The 20,463-nt window shown below is 44.3% G+C and overlaps 1 protein-coding gene and 1 long non-coding RNA gene across 2 annotated transcripts in view; one reads left to right on the plus strand and one right to left on the minus strand.

Moving 5' to 3' along the window:
* The window catches only part of LOC116224380, a 5,788-nt gene extending 245 nt beyond the window's left edge, over positions 1–5,543 (plus strand). Inside the window, exons 2-3 of the long non-coding RNA XR_004165552.2 lie at positions 2,694–2,696; positions 4,682–5,543. This is a non-coding gene — a long non-coding RNA (uncharacterized LOC116224380). The remainder of the gene's footprint in view (positions 1–2,693; positions 2,697–4,681) is intronic.
* ctnnd2a (catenin (cadherin-associated protein), delta 2a) overlaps positions 1–20,463 on the minus strand; it is a 308,508-nt gene that overhangs the window by 13,897 nt on the left and 274,148 nt on the right. The window contains 2 exon segments of the mRNA XM_031583814.2: positions 7,185–7,269; positions 10,649–10,922. Of these exon segments, the coding sequence (XP_031439674.1) occupies positions 7,185–7,269; positions 10,649–10,922 (359 nt within the window).

Below are 20,463 nucleotides of genomic sequence, written 5' to 3' on the forward strand. Positions count from 1 at the left end.
ACAAGCAACTAATTTGCATTACTGTGGAAAGGTTTCCGGAAAGTTCATTACTTCAGGAGGGAACTGAGGTAACGAAAGAAAGAAATATTTCCTCTATATGAGTCTGCGAGGTTTAAACATGCAGTCCTCGATCCTGGTTGTTGATCAACGGCCAATCAGTTACACCCCTCCCTTTCTTCAGTGCTCCTGAAGCGAGGTTATTGATTGGGTGGAATAGTATAGGGCTAGATCTGAGCCTCTTGGTTTGTTTCCTATTTCCAGAGACAGATCTGTGCAGGAACAGCTTTTCTGAGCGCACACTCTGGATGCACAGATAGAGGAACGTCGGGAGAATCAATAAAAAGTGTAATGGATTAAAATCAAGGAATGCACCTTTAAATATGCAGACATAACCTAAGGAAAGGGAAGACAAAGACAAAGACAAAGCTAAGTTAAGTCTTCACTTTGCAGTCAGTTATTCATCCACGTTTTCCACCAGCCGCCCCCCAAAAAACATCCATTCCTTTCCGCCCTCCTGTGGTCTCGCTGACTCAGGCTAACATGGCCATTTTGTGTGGGTCGGGTCTGGCTGACATCAAAGGTCTGGGACTCCTCTGACACCCAGTAGTTCAAAGCTGTTCCACTTTCACCCTTCTTCGCTCCTGGCTGCTGCACCCAAGCCAGCCCTTTGGCCTAGTGGTGAGCACCGCCGCCCCGGTTGCTATGCAACTCTTGCTCGCACCATGAATAATGAGGGGTAGTCGAGGGCGATGGCGGGGCGCCGAGAGAGGCACAAAACGGCAAGTGAAAAACACTGGCTGGGAAGCGTGCTGAAGGCCTCGCTGATAAAGATGTTTGTCATGCCTCATTTTTAGACTTTTTCAGATTTTTGTCTTCCTGTCAAATTCCAAAACAAAAACAGCATACCAATGCCCCACACCAAAGGGATGAGTGTGTGTGTTGGTGTGGACGAACACCGTATAAGTAACTTCTCTTATTTAACACACAGTAGCGCTGTTCTTCTGCATAACAAAGGGGCCTCTATGGCTGCCAGCTCCCTTTGATGTCTGACACTTTGTGAGAGAATTCAGCTACTTGAAATCAGTTCTTTTAGGCAAGAGTGAGTTTCAATGCGATTAAGCGCCTCCCTAATTGCCGCAATTTCTATTATCACATAATTCTTTTCATACTGCTCATTACAGTGGCCGGCCTAATGTTTCAATGATTGATGGACTTTGAAGGACATATTAAAGCCAGTATTGAAACTGCACTGAATGAATAGCAAATGTGTTGAGCGAGAAGCTGTATCTTAATACATTACCCTCACCATCATATGCTCCAAGAACTCGTTTTTTAATTGTGTAGCGGTAAGCCTCATGCCGGGAGTGACGGGCTGATTCACATTCAAATATAAGATCATGATTCCGTCAGGGAAGGCTGACGTGCCAGCTATGCTGCACACACACACACACACACACACCCCCCCCACACACACACACACACACACACACACACACACACACACACACACACACACAAATCTCAGGGCTTTTATGTGGCAAATTTAGGGGGAAAACAGCAGACTGTCGTTATTCACCCCCCACCCCTAGAGGCAAAGGCTGAAGATCTCTTTGTGCTCCCGTGGCCCAACTGGTGGCCCAACACCAGAGCGACGGGTTTGGACCCGAGGAGCACGCTTACTGACGGAGATGTGTACGGACTCTGTAATGTGAGTCTTTGGATACGTGTCTGCTAAATGAACAAATGGAAATGGATCTCTGTTTGAAGATGCACTAGCGCACACAGAAGGGGGGAGGCTAGCAGTAGTGTACACGTCGGGGGCAGGATTTCAGACTCGTCAGTGGGCTCGTCCACTCTGCTCAGTAATTAGCACCTTCTCCATGGACATCATGGGAAATGCCTCCAGGAGGGAGCCTTGCCTCAGACGCATCTTAAACCCTGGGCCCTTTAGGTTGGTAGTCATGTACCTGGGGTTCTCTTTGTGCTCGCTCCTTGTGTATCGCTCTCTTTCTCTCTAATCATCTCTCACTATCTCTCTCTACTTTTTTCTACACATTGCCATCTATGTCTATCTGTCTGGAAAAGACAGCTGTTCTGCCAACAATCATTCAGATGTATAGCTATTGTTGTTCAGCTCTATTAGTATTATGGGCTACACATGACAAAGTCTCTCTGTGAACATGGTAATGTCAAAGTGTTGCTGATGGGTAAACTCATACAGGTTACAACTAAAGACAAACCAGTATAACTATATCAATAAATCAATAATAAAAAAAAAATAACTTTCTCAAATTCTGTACACCTCTAGATAGCTGGTAAATCTGGGATACATAATAATATTAATAATAATACATTTTATAATATTGACACCTTCCAAGCACAGGTGGCACAAAGTGGTTTAATGGTTCTAGGATAGCTGACAGACACATCTAGAAGAGATCTGGGTTTCTGCCAGATCACGGAGTCGGTCTCCCCAGTAACTGCCAAAAATTCTCTGCAACTTCATTTTCACTAATGTTTAATCTGTTCTTCTCTCTCTCTCTGTGTACGTGTGTGTGAGAAAGCAAAGCCTGGGCAGCCCAGTAAAATACATTTTCTAAATATAGCCCTTTGCTTTCGACTTTAGTCACAAAAATCAAATAAACCCAATAAAACACCTAAAACAGGATTTTTTTTCCATTTCATTTCCCCAGATGGTTTTCTCTGAGTCCACCTCCTCCAGCGATCCCTGGCTCTGATGAGAAGCACTGAGCCTCAGGTGTGACGTCCTTCCAATCCACACCTCCCGGATCAACCGAGAAAATGAAAAAATGAAAGAAAAAGAAGAAGAAAAAAAAACCCTCGCTCGCTTGGCTGTCCAGGTGGTATAGCTGTCATCACAGCCTGATAACACGAGACACGCGGGGCTGTAAAAATGTTAATAATAGCAATCTGTATCTTAGCACTCCTTCACTTAATGTTATCCCTAGTGACATTTGCAGTTCTTTCATGGGGGCACTCAATCGAAACGAAACTTAGAGCCGAGGCGGGGGTGGTGGGGGGAGGGTGTGTGTCGAGGTGAGTGTTTCCAACCCCCCCTTAAGGGGTGAGAAGGTGCCTCAAACGTCTATGTAATTGTGGGGAAATAAGAAGAATAAGTCACTGGTGAAAAATGTGTGGCAATGACTGCATGCACATCAGTCTCCGGTGCCCTTTCCCCTATTCTTGGGGCAGGCTGAGTGCAATTGCTCCTCAGAGATCCCTACTGACCACACAGCTCCATGTAGATGCAGTTAGTATACCCTAGGCCATGTAGATGCAGTTAGTATACCCTAGGCCATGTAGATGCAGTTAGTATACCCTAGGCCATGAGGATGCAGTTATTATAGGCAATCAAGGACATGCAAGTACCTGAGATATATGTTTTGGTAACAAAGTGTAATGGTAATGGTAATTACACTTTACTCAGGACTTGCATATAACCCAAATTCTCCAGGTTTGACTTATAACAGAGTTATAAGATGTTATAGCATGGCATGACATTGAATCATTGGACACTGACTGTCATGACAAAACATGGCATCTTCCATGACACGTTTATGACATGGTTATGCATGATTATGACAGATGGTTGAGGTAAAGTATGAGCAGACCATGAACATGACTCTGAACTGGCGTGGCTCGATTGAAAGATCAGTGCAGGATCATGGATCTGGATGGTACCTAAGTGGGCTGCTATATAGGTCTGGGTGGTACCTAAGTGGGCTGCTATATGGGTCTGGATGGTACCTAAGTGGGCTGCTATATGGGTCTGGATGGTACCTAAGTGGGCTGCTATATGGGTCTGGATGGTACCTGAGTGGGCCGGATCATAGATCTGGATGGTACCTGAGTGGGCTGCTATATGGGTCTGGATGGTACCTGAGTGGGCCGGATCATAGATCTGGATGGTACCTGAGTGGGCTGCTATATGGGTCTGGATGGTACCTGAGTGGGCTACTATATGGGCAGGTTTTGAATCCCCATATCCAGAGCTTATAATGAGATGGAAAGCTTAACTCACACTTCCCCTCCAGGCAGAAAACTCCATGCTAAATGGGACAGTTTTGACTGTGCTTTGTATTGACGCAAAAGACAGAATTGCTATGTGCATAGACTAAAGATAGTGCTCTATACACATTGTGAAGATAGTAGTACCCTCTGCACATGATAATGAGGATTACATTATGCAAAGACAGATTATTTATAAAGGGTTTTCTGAGACAACAATAAATATTGCACACATGGAAACTCAAAATGATTGACAAGTAGAGCTGAGATGTTCATCAAGCACATGTTATCTTGCGCTATATATTTCAATCCCCTTTAAATCATGAATAGCTGTATGTTTGAATTGTCCTCTAAAGAGTAAGCCCTTTCATGCCTTCTAAGTTACATTGCCAACAAAACTCACTGTCCAATCACTAGAGATAGACTTCAAGCTTCGCTCACTGCAGAGGATCTTGATTTCCCTCTTAGTAGTTTGACATATCTGACACTTCAAACATGCATATTTTCCACAAGTCCTATCTTTTGCTGTGTTCACTGTCTCCCCGTGCTTCCTGTCTCTTGAGTCAGTGACTTCTTAGAGCATTGTTATTTAACCACTGCGTTCTATTGACAAGGTTCCTGAGCTTCTCAGACAACTAATTAGGTGACAAAGTGTTACGTCCTCCTGCCTTAGGGGTCGCTATTTTACCTTGTTTTTATTTCTGTTACTTTGCCTACTGCTGTAATTGTGTGCAGGTGTTGCCTGTCAGCCGTGGGCGGAGCCTGATATGTTTTAAGGCCGGGATCGCCGACCAGAAGGCCTCTCTCCTTCACCTGCGTGCCGCCACGCTATTCAGCCTTCCTCGTCGTTCTACTTTGTCTTTGAAATTCTCTGTTCGATATCGCCTTTTTGTTTATTAAATCCCCCTAGAAACGAGCCCATTCTGTCTTGTCATTTGTTGCATATCAGCGGAGCTGGTTTGTAACACAAAGACTCTGACAAGTCTAGTGCAAGCATATAATGTAAGCCTGCCTCTGAGATAGTAGTACCTTGGTCGGTAAGGGTGCATAAAGATTCCTATCATAACTTATGAAAAAAAATTGTGTGTGTGAAAAGTCATCCAAACATTTCTCCAAGGTGCCCTGAGTTAAGTCATGTGAAACTTAATTAGGAGGGGTGCTCGAATAAATCTCCCTGTGTGATGGCTGGTGACTTCCTGAAAAGTCCCATTTCTTTCTAGATGGTGGAGTTGTGAGAGCGGTGACCTTTTTATCCGCAGTAAAGGTCACGGAACAAGGAGTCTCTTCTAGCTGATTCTCAGCCCTGCTCAGGAAAGGTAGAGGCAGCCCAGGCTGTGGGGACAGACTCCAACCAAAGGGAGGAGAAATAGAGACGTCATATTAGCTGGAGGACATCTCTCTCTCTCATTTTTCCTCTCTCTAGAGCTTCTCTGTCACAGAGTATTACTCTCTCTCTCTCTCTCTCTCTCTCTCTATCTCACACACACACACACGAACACACACATACGAACAAACACACACAATGTCCTTTTCTCTTTGTGATGTACTCCTCCTCTCTCTTATTCTCTCTCATACCCTCCCCCTCCTCTCTCACTTGTTCTCTCTCCCTATTCCCTTTCTCACTCTCTTTCTCATCTTCCGCCCCATCTCTCTCTCACGCACACTCTCTTCCCCCTAGTCTCCCTCCCTCTATTCTCCCCATTTCCTCTCTGATTCTCTTCCTCCCCCCCCCCCCCACCCACCCCCGCTCTCTGTGTCTCCAGTAGCTGTCAGAGGAGAGTGTACTCAGTGGAGTCTGATGGTGAGCTGTCAAAGCCTGAGGGGCCTCCAGGGCCTGCGAGGGACACTGGCCCCTCATCACACCCTTCCTGTCACTCTTTCACCTCACGCAAACCTCACACTCTTTCCTTCCTTCCCTCCCTCCATCCTTCCTTTCTCTTGTGTGTGTGTGTGTGTGTGTGTGTGTGTGTGTGTGTGTGTGTGGGTGCCACACTCAAGCCTCTTCCTGTGTGCTCTCTGTGTTTCTAGTCTCCCGACTAAAGCTGTCAGACCTTATTAGGGTTCGCCTGTGCATGTGGAAAGTAGGAGAGAAAGAGAGAGAAAAAGAGAGAAAGACAAAAAGAAAGACAGAGATGGAGAGAGAGACAGCCGGTCATGACATGTCACCTGCTTCTCGAATACCTTTTCTTCAGCCCTGCTTGGGTTTCTCCCTCAGTCCCATGAATGTTCAGGGATATAAGGAAGTAATTAAGACTTACACATACAGAGCATCAATCTCTCTCACTCTCTCTCTCTCTCCCTATCTCTATAGAGGGCCACAGAGGCAGCTTCCCCCTGTTCATTCTGAATCACTTCACATGGAGGGTGTTTACTTTAAGGCTTAAGGCTCGTAGGGAAAGAAATGAAGAGGCACTATAATGTGGGATTCGAGGTGAGTTTAGCCTCAAACAGTCTGTTGACATAATCCATGGGAGAGAGAGAGAGAGAGAGAGAGAGAGAGAGGGAAAGAGAGAGAGAGAGAGAGAGGGAGGGGGTGTTGATGTGACTGAACAAAGGTATTGATCTGATGTTATAAGTAAATATGCTGGTGGTAGAGATGTTATGACTGAAAAGATGACTTATTCTTTATTATGTTTGAACAAAGCTTGACAAAATCTCTGCTGCCCTTGAGAACTGAAAGAACTCTTTTACAGCTCTCCGAGGGAATTTCAATTTTTGACATTGCGCACATTGTTGTTATTTCACAGCGTTCGTTCAAGTCTGTCTCCTTTCAAGGCAAGAGAACACACATTGATTGCATACCTGATGCCTCAACAAAGAGGACAAATGGCTTCCAGCCCCCAGCATCAGAAGGCTGCATTGGAGGAACTATGCGGGGTGAAGCATGTATGTTAGGACGCAAGGCTATGGGGCGGAGCGGGAGACTGAAGCCGAACCAAATGGAGATGGTATGGTGTGATCATGAATGTCCCCCTGAACGCAGTGCATCACCGTTTTATGATTGGGTTTGTGTGTGTTTGGAACCAGATCTGAAGTGTGAAGACAGGATTATACCACATGGGGTGAGTGATGTGGACAAGAAATTAGAAGAGCAAGGTAGTGCACAAACAAGCGAGTGTGTCTGTGTGTGTGTGTGTGTGTGTCTGTTCTCTCACCTTTTTGTAGAGACTCCGCAGATCCCTGTACTGCCACATGCTACTGAGAACCTGAGACGCAGCCTTCACCACCTTCGGTGAGTGCCTGAATGAGTCACAGAGTCAGAAAGAAAGAGAGAGAGAGAGAGAGAGAGAGAGAGAGAGAGAGAGAGAGAAAGAAAGAAAGAAATGAAAGAAGGAAGGAAGACAAAAAGATCTCTGATTACAGAAAGAAAGACAGATGTGCTGTCCCGGGGAATGGTGGGATTCTTCATAACGGTGGTTAAAGTTGGGTAGAGGATGAAAAGCTTTAAGCTGTGCTCCTTCCATCTATGTTTGAAACACGTATGTACTCTCTCTCTCTCTGTGTGTGTGTGTGTGTGTGTGTGTGTGTGTGTGTGTGTGTGTGTGTGTGTGGGTGTGGGTGTGTTAAATGTAGAGTGTGTAGAGTATATAGAGAGAGTAATAGCAGGTGGAGAGTCCTTTAGCGAGGGAAACATTAGGATGTATAACAAAGAAATCTTAATGCAAACACGGCCTCCCTCCCCCTCAGGGTCCGCACTCTAGAGTACAGTCAAGACAAGACACAGAAAACATAAATATGTGTGTGTGTGTGTGTGTGTGTGTGTGTGTGTGTGTGTGTGTGAATATGTAAATTAAACAAGCAAAAAGTAATAAAAAAACAAGAAAGTGGTAAAGAAATGTACTGAATATTAGAGGCACATTTCTTAGCTGAACTCAAATGCAAAAAGTGAATATTAAAAGTGATGTCATGGGGTATTTTCTATTAGCAGTGATCTGCTAGAAAAATACTTAACATTAAAAATACTGAAGTTGGAGAAGGTTCGTCAAACAACAGCTTGTTCTGTGTAGTACCCATGTGTACATCAACAATACAGTGTGCCCCTCCCTGTGATGAACAATACGTTATGGTATTGAACAGTTACCCGTGGAGACTGTGCATCTGTCACACTTCTTTCACAACAGAGCAGCATAACATGCTTTGTGTGGCTGTCTCCAAGCTTGAGCGGATGGCAATCTGCCTTCATAGTCACTAAATGTGTGTATGTGTGTGTATATGTGTGTATGTCTGTATACATGTGTTTATGTGTGTATGTATGTGTATATGTGTGTATGTCTGTATACATGTGTTTATGTGTGTATGTATGTGTATATGTGTGTATGTATGTATACATGTGTGTATGTGTTTATGTATGTGTATATGTGTGTATGTCTGTATACATGTGTGTATGTGTGTATGTATGTGTATATGTGTGTATGTCTGTATACATGTGTGTATGTGTGTATGTATGTGTATATGTGTGTATGTCTGTATACATGTGTTTATGTGTGTATGTATGTGTATATATGTATACATGTGTGTATGTGTGTATGTCTGTATACATGTGTGTATGTATGTGTATATGTACGTGTGTCTGTGTTTTGTGTGTGTCCCTGCATGTGCCCATCCATTCATCCATGCATCATGTGCATATGATGCAAGTGCACACAGCCCACAGCTGTCCAACTATAATGCATTTGAAGTGTACTACCAATAATCCTTTACATGCACAACTAGCAAAGGTGTCTTGAGTATACACAATACACTGAAATATTCAACAGGGCCTTACTCTTTTTCTGTGTGCTGAACATTTTCATTTATAGACCAAAGAGCGTAGGAAATGCAACCATGGTAACACTCGCCTGGCAACCTTTCGGATAGGTTTTAAACATTTATGGTTTCTCTCAGCTGACAAGAAAGCAAGAGTAGCCTACCGATGACTTCACACTCACCGAATGTGAGGGGAAGTGGTGCGTGTATGTGTGTGAACAAGTGTGTGTGTGAGAAAATGTGTGTGTTTGTATGTGTGTATGTGTGCCTGTGTCTGAGTATGTGTTTGTGCTTGTGTAAGTGTGTGTGCACATATGTGTGAGTGTTTGTGCACATATGTGTGTAAGTGTGTGTGCACATATGTGTGAGTGTGTGTATGTGTGACGGTACTGGATGTATCTGTGCGGTATCTGTGTGTATGACTAGACGACAGGACGCGATGGGACAGGATGTTTAAGTGCTTGAACTGGGTGTCTCTTTGATGATACATCAGGTCTGCCTGGTCGTTGCTGGGGGGGCGGGGACACACACACTCATCACAGGCTGTCATGCTGGTTAAACACGCAGCCACCCCCACTGCGAGGGCTCACACAGGTCACACGTCATCTGCCTCATGAAGGGGGAGGGGGGGGGGGCTAGATAGATGTGGAGTGGCACCACCAGCCTGGCCTCAATGAGGACTAGCACAGAATCAGACAAAGAACTCCATTTCCCACATATGCAGAGAAAGAAACGAACAACAACTGTGAGAAACCTGTCCACACGGGAACCCTATGATTGAACATCACACTGTTTCTTTATTCTTCTCTGTACTTCACTGAACAATACGCAATTCAAAGATCAAGGGTTTGAATGCCGTATGCGAACAAAAGTGCCTTTGAAAGTGTCTGCTAAATGAACACATGTAAGGATGTGGTGACAGTCCAAGGCCCTGGCCACACTAACCCCGGTACATTTTTTTTATTTTGTATTATTATTTTCTCCGTTTGGCCCTTCCGTCCACACTAACACAGCTTTTTCTGACACCGGAATCAATACTTTTTGAAAACGCCGTCTGAGGTGCATGCATTAGAAAACGGCGGGTTCGTGTTGTGATGTGGACAGGTGACACGGCGGGTTCGTGTTGTGATGTGGACAGGGGACACGGGGAGTTCCAGAAACGATGACGTGTGGTTGCCATGACACCGATGAAAGTTTGTGCTCAAGGCACCATCGACAACAAACCCTTCTATGGTGTTTCAGCATTTTGGCGTGGACGTAGAACATTTGAAAAACAGTACGAAAACGCTAAGTGTGGACAGAGAACGTTTTTACATATAATCTGTGTTTTCAGATTTACTCTGCAAATTTAGCCCAAGATTCTTGCCAACAAATCCGGTCCTGACCTGGAGTGGACCTTTGCTAAATCACTGCCAAAATGAACTGCAGAGTCTAGAACAGACATGTTTATAAGGTTCAGCATAGCTTTCGGATAGTAACATCTAATACATGTGCTTAATGCTCACTCAGGTCCAAACTAATGGAGATGTTTGCAGCTTAGTCTACTTTAAGAATAGCTGAAGGCAGAACTGAGCCAGCAGGAACCAGAACAATAACATGCAGTACAGAGATCTGAACCACACACCTCTTTTGCCAAGGGGAGGAACTGGAATGACATCAAATGACTGTATGAAAAACTTCAACTTTCAGAACATGAACTTTTTCCCCCCTCTAGTTTTTTTGGCTGGGTTTCTGCTTATTAGAGCAGACAGGGATGCAGGAAAACTCTTGATCTTAAACAGAGGCGAGAAGAAGCCTTTGAAGTTGCAGTGGCGTGTGTGCTTGTGTGTGTGTTTGTGTGTGTGTGTGTATTGATGTATTCTGTGAAACGTACTTGTCTCCTTTGCTGCGGGCGATGCCGATGAGCTTCTCGATGCCGCCCGCGTCACGCAGCGCCTTGGCGTTCTCCATGTTCTTGGTGATGACTTCATGTAGCGCACAGCAGACGGCTGTGACCGTGTCGTCCGACATGATTTTGCTCCCGCCGCTGTTGGCAGTGCCCCCTGCTCCACTGCTGCCCCCACTGCCCCCGCTGCCACCACCGCTGTTTGAGCTGGTGCTGGTGCTGCCCGGTAAGCGATGGACCAGGTCTCGCATGGCATACTTGCCTAAAGGGTCAAAGGAAAGGTCACAGTCACAGTCAACAGTAGATTAGGGCTGGGTCCATTCTGGAGTGGGCTACCGCCTGAGGTGCTGTTACGCATAATTGCCTATTAGGTCAAAGGCATAGTCCCAATGTTAGCCATTACTACTGTAGGTACACCTGGAATTCGTCCATTGTGTTTGACTTCAATCAGTAACTTGCGTAGGGTTTCACCCAGAACCTACGTACAACTTTACCTATCATAAAAGTGTAACCTGACGCAATGTTAACCACGCCCCCTTTAGCTTGAACAAAAGCAACGTCTTTTCCAGATGTTCTCTCTCTCTCTCGGCCAGCATCTCGCCAGGCACACACGTCTTCACCTCTGCTCTCACCTCAGGCATCGCCTGCACACCGTCAACCGGTAAAGGCCTTCTCTCTTTGTTCTCTCGCAACAAAGAGAACTCTCACTTCTTACGGCCGACACGCCTAAGATCTCTCAGTCAACGAACTGCTAAGTGAGACGCAGTAAGTTTAGCGAAAGCAGCTAACAATAGACCTGCTAGCTAACTCTACACAACCGCAACAGATTCACGAACTGCAACATTCCGAGCGATCAAATCCTCCGACCTAAACTGCAGTGAAACAGAGACATCACAGCAAGGACAACTTTCTTCAACTACGACAGCATCATCTCTTCTCTGCCTCATCTATGTCGGATCCGCACGCCTTTTCCCAAAGGACTGGTAAACACTGACATTAACTGGGCATTTAGCTATCCTAGCTATTCACAACCTGGCTAAGCATAAGACTCTTTACATGCCACTGTTCATGTGTTTCATGTGTTTTGTTTACTGAACGTAACTGTTTATATATTTTCATTGTTAGTTGGTAGTTGGCTTCGCCACACCATCTAAGGGTATCGTTAGGATTGCTTCTCAGACACATCGGGTCTTGCATGCATCACTAACCATTTCCCTCTTCTAACATGGCATCTTAATCACGCACGATTACATATACATTGGCCTTCACATAGCCACACACGCGAAGAGAATACTCGAACTTCGCGCTGCATATAGGCTCGTCCTTGTTCACATCACATGTATGTTCGCGTACGTGCACACACATGCACACGGAACTACGGTGATCAAACAAAGGAACACACACACATTCTTTCTGGCGCGCTGCTAACAGCGCAACCCCGAGCCCGCAGGCACACACACACACACACCCTCTCTATTACACATACACATATTCCTTCAATTCACTGGTTAGTTACATTTAGCTAGATTACATATTGTGTGTTATTTCTTATCATTGTGTAAATAAATACTTTGATTATATACGCTGGTTTATTTAATGTTGCACAAGAATGGACGTTGCCAACCTCTTCTATTCAGAACTCCAATGACCTTCAACCATACTATCAATAAGGTAACTTTGGTTGTAGTTATTAATTTAATTATTAATCAGAGTTCCAAATTGATGGTATAATATATTTTATGAGACTGATATATTTAATGAGACTGATTTGTGGATTATCATTATTTTGACCACGTGGAGGACACTACACTTTGTGTGGCGCCCCCTAGGTGTTCAACTTAATTGATCTGCCTTTGTGTTGAATGGTTGATGCCTGTCTAATCGGGTGAGATTACCAACATATTGTTGCTGTTGCAAGGACAGTACCAGTGTGTCTTGGTGGCCCTCACAAAGACGGTATCACAATTTACACACAATTGCACCCACATTCACCCGGCGGCTGATCACAGGATAAGGTACCTGCATAGTCTGGTACTCCCATGTGAGGCTGGTACCAATTTCACCTACACTACTATGGTTACTCATGGCCACACCAGATTATAGGGCCAGATGCATTCTGGACTGGGCTTGCTACCTGAGGTGTTAGACTAAGCATAACTGCCTAAGAGCTCAAAGGCAAGATCACACATTAGCCCATAGGATGTGTTTTTAATGATAGACTTAGTTTCATTCAAGAGTAAGCCACTGACTGAGGCACTGACTGAGGTACTGACTGAGGCACTGACTGAGCCACTGACTGAGGCACTGACTGACACTAAGGTTAACGCTGTGTCATCTAACACAAGAGTCATAATTATGACAACATTGTATCTTTTGGCTTTGAACACTTCACAAATGTTTATATTCAATAAAAGCACTTATTCCTGTGCTTTTCCAATTAAGGCCACACTCCTCTGGTTTGCTTTGTGCTAGATGAAGAGCTCTCTGTCCTTGACTCTGTGTGTGTCTGTGTGTGTGTGTGTGTGTGTGTGTGTGTGTGTGTGTTTGGGTGTGTGTGTGCGTGTGTGTGTGCGTGTCTGCCTTCATGCATGTTTTAGTGCATGAACGAACATTGAGTGTGTGCCAAAAGTTTTTTGAAAATGTCTCTCTCTGTTTTTCTGTGGCATTGTCCTCGACTCAATGAGGCTGACTCATGTGGTATTTGACGAAAAAAGAAAACAAAGAGAGAAGAAGAAAGGAGTTTGACATTAAACTGAAACGTGGAAAGGGTGCAATTAAAATCACTTGGCAAGGATGTGACTCTGGAAACTAAAATTCAATATTTCCATAAGAAAGGCTGTACGAGTGACTGTATGCTTTCTAGATATTTCTGACACGCCAGCTTGCATCCACTGCTTGGTGAAGTGATGAATCGCTGGATTTTAGACTTTGTATATTATCAGGATTATCCCTTAAATGAGTTGAGGCAAAGCACACCAGTGAGGTACACATAAAAGTTTGTTTCCCTCTTTCTTACAGTGCAATCAACCCAACCCCTGTTTAACAGGTAATTATACCAGCTTCATAGACACAGACAGCTAGAGTGGCACCAGATTAAGTTCTTCTGAGTTCATTGCCTCCTACTTTGTCTGAGTTCCTACGTCACCACGGTTGAGTGCGGTTAAGTGTGGCTGAGGGTGGCTCTCTGGCATGGCAGTCAGGGGGCAGGTTCATTACCCTGTAGCCCCGGGGTGGAGGCTGGGGAGTGACTGATTCCATCACTGTGAGGTTCTATTCCACTGTGGCAGATTCACTACCTCTCTTTCACCTCAACCTTGTAGTAGTAGAGGCCCAGAAACTGCCTGTAGGGATTTCAGTGCTGTAAATATCACAACTCAAACCCATAAATTAGGTCTAAAACACTTGCAGAACCCATCATCCTGATATGCATATCTGCATTGACATATACGTGAGCGCTGTGTAACATCTGAGAGATGTAAATACACAGTGAAGAAGAAGAAGGAAGCAAAGTGAGGAAGAGGTGACGTGTCACCTGAAACACTAAGTTCATGCACATGAACACCTACAATTTAAAAAGAAGAGAATAATAAAAAAAAAGACTCAACTCACACAAGTTACCCGTGACATGAACGGCTTGTCTGTATTTGACAGGCTTTAGATTAGGTGTGATTTTGCATTTGTATGACATTGACATATGACATTGTCTGGGTATCAAACACTACTGGCTCATACGAATGAAACATGCAAATGAAACATATGGATGCTCACACACTAACATCACAGCACTCTGCCCACAGAGGAGACCTATGCTCTCAGCTTTACACTAAGGCAGAGCCCAGTAAGCTTCTACCTTCTGGTGTTAATGAAAGCAGCAGCAGGGCCACACCTGCGAGGTGTCTCTATTGTGTCCCAGCTGCCTCCATTGATCTTTCACTTTATTGTCTCTGGAGAATGAAAGTAAACAATCACAGGAAAGGTGTTTGTTTGCTTCGCATTTCAGTCCAGGTACTAAGAGAATAGCACAATACGAAGGAAATGTTTTGCAGTTCAGTCCGGGCACTAAGAGAATAGCACAATACGAAGGAATGGCTGCCCTTGGTTTGTTCTGTTGCTTTATTCTCTCTCTCTCTCTCTCTCTCTCTTGCTCTTCTTTTCTGTCTGTTTATATACATATACACAGAGAAGAACGGGAAAAAGCCTAAAAGGGTAGCTATGAGCGTGTGCTATGATTGCACAGGATAAGGAAAATTCTACAGTTCTACGATGTTTGATGCCCTACTCCATCGGTTCCCAAACTGGGGTACGCAAAGTGGTTCAGGGGGTACGCGGGGAGAAAATTTCCACAATAACAGAAAACGGACGGAATTCGCAGAATGTACCGTTTGAAACAGAATTGCAACTTTCAGACGGAAACATCATTTTGTGCATCAAAATCGCCCAAATTCCCCTGTATTTTGTCCTGCAAGGCTGTATTTCTTTCTTATAAACACAACAACGATCGCAACGATGAACAAGCATTAATTAGAAAACAAAACCACTGAGAAAATGTCACGTCTGTGCTGAACTCCGCTCCGGCCACGCCCCCCTATTCAACACAGACCTCCGTAGCCTGTCAAATGAATTCGCTCATCTTCCCAATCGCCGGGAAATAATGTTTTTTTAGTCTTCTGTTCTGTTGATGGCTGGCAAACAACAACCTTAGAAGGTTTGGGTCACTTGTGGCACATATTATTCACTCATTTTAAGCCATCAATCTACCTCTGGGTGAACAAAATGAGCCGAAACGGATTAAAACGGAATTAAAGTAAAAGGTAAAAAGGAAAACTGGAGATTAAATGTCTGAAGGGGTACGGGACTGTAAAAAGTTTGGGAACCACTGCCCTACTCCAACCAACATAAATGTACCAACCTCACACGCAGTGAGCTATTCCTCCGACCAACATAAATGTTCCAACCTCACACGCAGTGAGCTATTCTTCCGACCAACATAAATGCACCAACCTCACACGCAGTGAGCTATTCGTTCACTCAAGTGAATGAGCATGTGCTAAAAAAAATGGCTGCCAAGATGATGATATTACATGCAGAACAAGTGACAGATTTTCAACATAAAGAATATGAAGGAATGAAAAAAAAGGCTTAATTTCTCATCAGTGCGACCAAAGTTAATTGGTCGTTGCTTATCTTGTTCTTGCAGGCTATGGAGCCTCTCTCGCCTGAGAGGACACCACGGAGGCTCTGAGCCAATGGGACGGGATCCGTCTGCGAGAGAAGTTCTGGTGGGAAAACGCAGATACGTTTGAAAGGGGCCGAGAACCGCTCCGATGGATCAGTGTAAAGATTCCCAAAAGCTCATTAATATTGGCATAATGATGATTCACGCTTGATTCAATCAAAAGTGAAAGAGGAGGAACACTTCCCTGATATAACGCGGTTATTTGTTTACTTATATGCTATATTTCAATATAGCAACTAGCAACTTATTTTAAAAGCACTCTTTTGGGTGGAAGTCCAGCTTTCAGCTAACGTAGCACACCGTATTTAGCAGGGAACATGAAGCTATCTTTTGTTGAACAGGTCAGACTTAACATACTGTATGAACAATCTACACAGTGTTTTGATACTTTGATAAGTAGCATATCACTGGGCAGGAATGTGGTGCCACTATTCATAGATGTTTTACTACTGCATTATGGGATATCAACTTCCTCTCACCCCATTTCAAAGCTCAACACTGCCTTATTATCGGACTCCTCCCTTACTCAGTCAACCATTTTAGTCGATGCCTAATGCATCTGCACAGAGCTTTGCTCATCCTTACAGAAAGTTATCTCCTCACACACACTCCCCCGTCCACCACTGGAGAGAAGAATACAACCAATCCCTGTAATATTCATATATTTAATAGCAAATGTGACATTTCAGTCGAGGGTAATTTAACTTCTTAGGCAGTCTGACTGATTAAACCAAAACACAATATGCACTCAAGCTAATCACCCATACAAATAGTTTTTCTATTAGTGTGTGTGTGTGTGTGTGTGTGTGTGTGTGTGTTTTATCTTCTAATTCCTCAATTAACAGACCGTATGTTGTTGTTTGTCTAAATGGTTTGTTTGAAGTTGTGTGTTCTTAAGTGTAAGATAAGCAAATGCAAGTTTTAGACATGACATTGCCAGTGATTTCTGTGCACTCTTACACACCAAAGAGGACACTTGCATAAACAGAGAATAATTACAAGGTGATTTGAAATTATGATAATTGAATCTGCCAAAAGTGCACTCTAATTGTTTATTTATGAAACATTTGTAGATGTACGAGCCAGAAACTAATTGTTAATGTTCCATTATATATTTCCACTTCTTGTTTTGTTTAAACAAAGTTGCTGGTTTAATTATGCAAGAGGAGATATTTTTAGGCACAAAAAACTTTGGACTAGAATATACTATATATATATATTTACTTTTGACGATGGGAAATAAAACACTCTAAAACAAGGAAATACTGCCACGGGCCAATCAGAATCAATTTAGATAGTCCCGCTTTAGATACTATATCATTATAACTGCACTGTTTATTACTGTATATTCAATCTCTTTCTTTCCTTCAATATTATATTAAAAATACGTTGTGCGTTGTGTTATTGTTCTTTGTGCTTTGGTAACACTGTATCTAACCAATCATGATAGTTAAGCAGCTTTAAATTTAAATGTAGTGTCCTTCCTCTTCCTCTTTCACCTCTTCATCACCACCATATTAACCATGGAGTATGCTCTGCTGTGCAGGACCTGCAGTCTCGGTCACATGACTGTGCTGTGTGTGACTCCGTCTGTGTGACTCTTTGGCTAACCTTGCCTGTTTGGAGAGTCTCTCCTCCGGCTCTTAGACATATGAGGGTTCTGGGCTAATCAGTGACGAGTGCAGAGGCGGTTCTCCAGCCGCTGAAAGACTAGTCTCTCGTGATCACTCCAAAACAAGCAATCAGGCCACGCTGCTCGGCTAGGTCATCATCATCATCATCATCATCATCATCGCTCTCTTGTCTGGTCGAGTCTGCACCAGACACGGGCCAGATCAGGACCAGGGTAACCACCTGAGGCGAATTCAGTTTTGGGGAACAGAGGCGAACGTGTTTTCTTTGAAACTTTTTAAATTTGAACATTCCAAATTGTTCGATTTAAACTGTAACCCTTATTCCAGCGTCCTGTTTGTTTGTGTGTGTTCACAAACGTTTGCAGTGTACTCAAAGCAAACTAAAAAAACTGTTTCAAAACACGGGTGAACGTTTGCCTTTGTTTGCTATTTTCAACGCACCTCTCCTGTCTAGGGTTTAAGTGTTGGGGGCTGCTGTGGCTTTTTCATCACACCTTCCGCACACAGCCCAGGGCCTGTATACTTCCAGTAACCAGGTTAGCGAGAGAGCACACAAGGCTACAGCACAAAAAACTAAAAACAACAGCTAATAGCATTCCCGAGTCGACAGAATGGATGCAAGTTGGATGCAAGAGAGAGAGAAAGAGAGACAGAGAGAGCGAGAGAGAAGGTGCCTAGAACTGTATACATAATTACTTTCAAACTCCTCACGTATGATGAAATGGGTCCAAATAAATTGGGTGCATTAATATTTTTTTTCACTGAGAGTTCAAAGGGAGTGTGTAAAAGTGTGTATACGCGTTCAGCGAGGGCCGATTTAGACACCCCACTCAGCGAGCACGAGCCCCAGGGCTTAGTACCACAGCCAAACTCAAATGGGTAACGCAGATATGACAGCTTCGGCCAGCCTCCATACACTAGGCCAAGAGTGAGGACCGACACCGCTGTCACACGAAAGTGAAAGAAAAAGCACAACAGCTGTGTCACTCTTTCAAGCAAAATTAAAACACAACGCACGATTCAATTGGGAAATTGCATGTCCCAGTCTCTATTTAAAGACACAGTACCACTTTAACAGGGTCAGTTTCATACCTGGATTGCTTCATCCATTTATAACTGCTGCCCTCCCTCTCTTTGAAGTCCAAAAGAATGAAAAAAGATAAGCCCCAACTGAAGGTGACTCATCCTTTGGAAACTCGTGACTTCAATTAGACGGCCAACTCTCGCCTGGCTGGCAGCAAAGAGAGCTCTGATGTGACGCCAGATAAAACACGGGCCGATATTAACTTTCGTAATATTAACCGATCGGCCGCCTGGAGAGACCGTGAAGATAAAGTTGTGTTTCCCTAAATGTCACTACGGCTGGCCTCTGTGTAGCTAAGTCTCCACCTCCAGTTAGGTTTTAATGTGGGTGGGTAGATTGAGAAGCTGATGGAAGATGGCAAGTGTGTTATTTATGTGTACAAAAAATTCCCCATAGTGTATGGGCATTGAAATGTAAACCCCATTTAGCACTTGATCAGGACCTATACAAGTGCAAGCGCGCTGACAAGGACAACGACCCCCTTCTTCTGCCATCCACGGTATTCCTCTTGGTCTGGATTAGTTTCAGTTGACAGACACTAACCATCTGAACCACCGAACCATCTCTCTGTCTGGCCAGACACACACACACACACACACACAAGGTCATTGAAACATCAGCTTTCTGGATGGCAGCCAGTGCTACTTCACACTTCAGACATTTAGCCCAAATCCGAGTAGCTTAGCCCCTCTGTCTCTAGAGGGTCTGCTGCTTCTGCAAGGCCCATTGAGCAGCACTCATGCGCCTCTTCTCACAGCATTACCAGCCACCTCAAGCTTTCTGAGGGAAAGAAATACTGACCACTAGTCAACCACTAGTCCACCCATCTTCACAGGCAAGGGGGTTGTAGGTTTGTAGTCGCAATTCAGAAGTGAAAGTTGAGAAGAAAGAAGGAGAATAAACTGTTGTGTTAGGGGTATGTATGGTTAATGTGTCTCCATGGTAACTGGTTACTGGAGTGCTTTGCCTGAGCTGCCCTGAGCTATGAAGATGAGGCGCAGTGACGCACCCTGGCCACTAGGGTCGCTCTCGTACACCATTACCTCCCTGAGGAGGCCAGAGAGCGTGGGGTGCTAAGGACCCCAAAATTAATCAGTTCCTGTGAGCTTTTTCCCCGCCCATGCCATGATGTACCACTACAAGTGGATATCATCATGATGACCTTACTGTCTGAAACCCTACCATCTGGGTCAAGATTTTGACAGACATTAATGAAGGGAGCTGGAATTAAATACCAGTCCTATGAAAAAGGAGTGGGTAAGAATGGACGATATCATAGGGCAGGTTGCATCAGAAGACCTATACTCAATGCACCTGCAACTGTCAATGTCGGCTCTAGACATATTACTGAATCCCACAAAAAACACATGGTGTAGCTCATAAAACATGTTGTAGCTAAAAAAAGAGATTTTCCTAAAAAAACTTCACATGAACATAAAAAGCTTCACATAAGCTTTACCTAAAATGTTCACGTAACAGTTACACCACATAGGAACTCCAGTGTAATTGATTTCGGTTCAATTAGCATGTGTTGCGCCCCACATTAACAGATGCAATTGATATAAGCATGTCATTAGCTTCCGCGGCTCTGCTTGGAGCACAGTGGCGCTGGAGGAGGCTCTGCGTGAGTCTGGGTCTGGGCAGCCAGCTGTCTGTGTTGGAGATAAACACCAGCCTGTAGAGGTGCTTGAGGAAATAGCCACTTGCATGCAACAGCAAACGAGGCGCCGCGCGATGAGGAAACGAGGGCTGTTGGGCGCCACTCTTAGCCGGCGAGAGCCTGAGGGGGATGCGAAAGGGGCACACACTCTCCAGTTAAAGAGACGCCAAACACACACACACACACACA

The sequence above is a fragment of the Clupea harengus genome, chromosome 17 (assembly GCF_900700415.2).
Source record: "Clupea harengus chromosome 17, Ch_v2.0.2, whole genome shotgun sequence".
Classification (NCBI taxonomy): Eukaryota; Metazoa; Chordata; class Actinopteri; order Clupeiformes; family Clupeidae; genus Clupea; species Clupea harengus.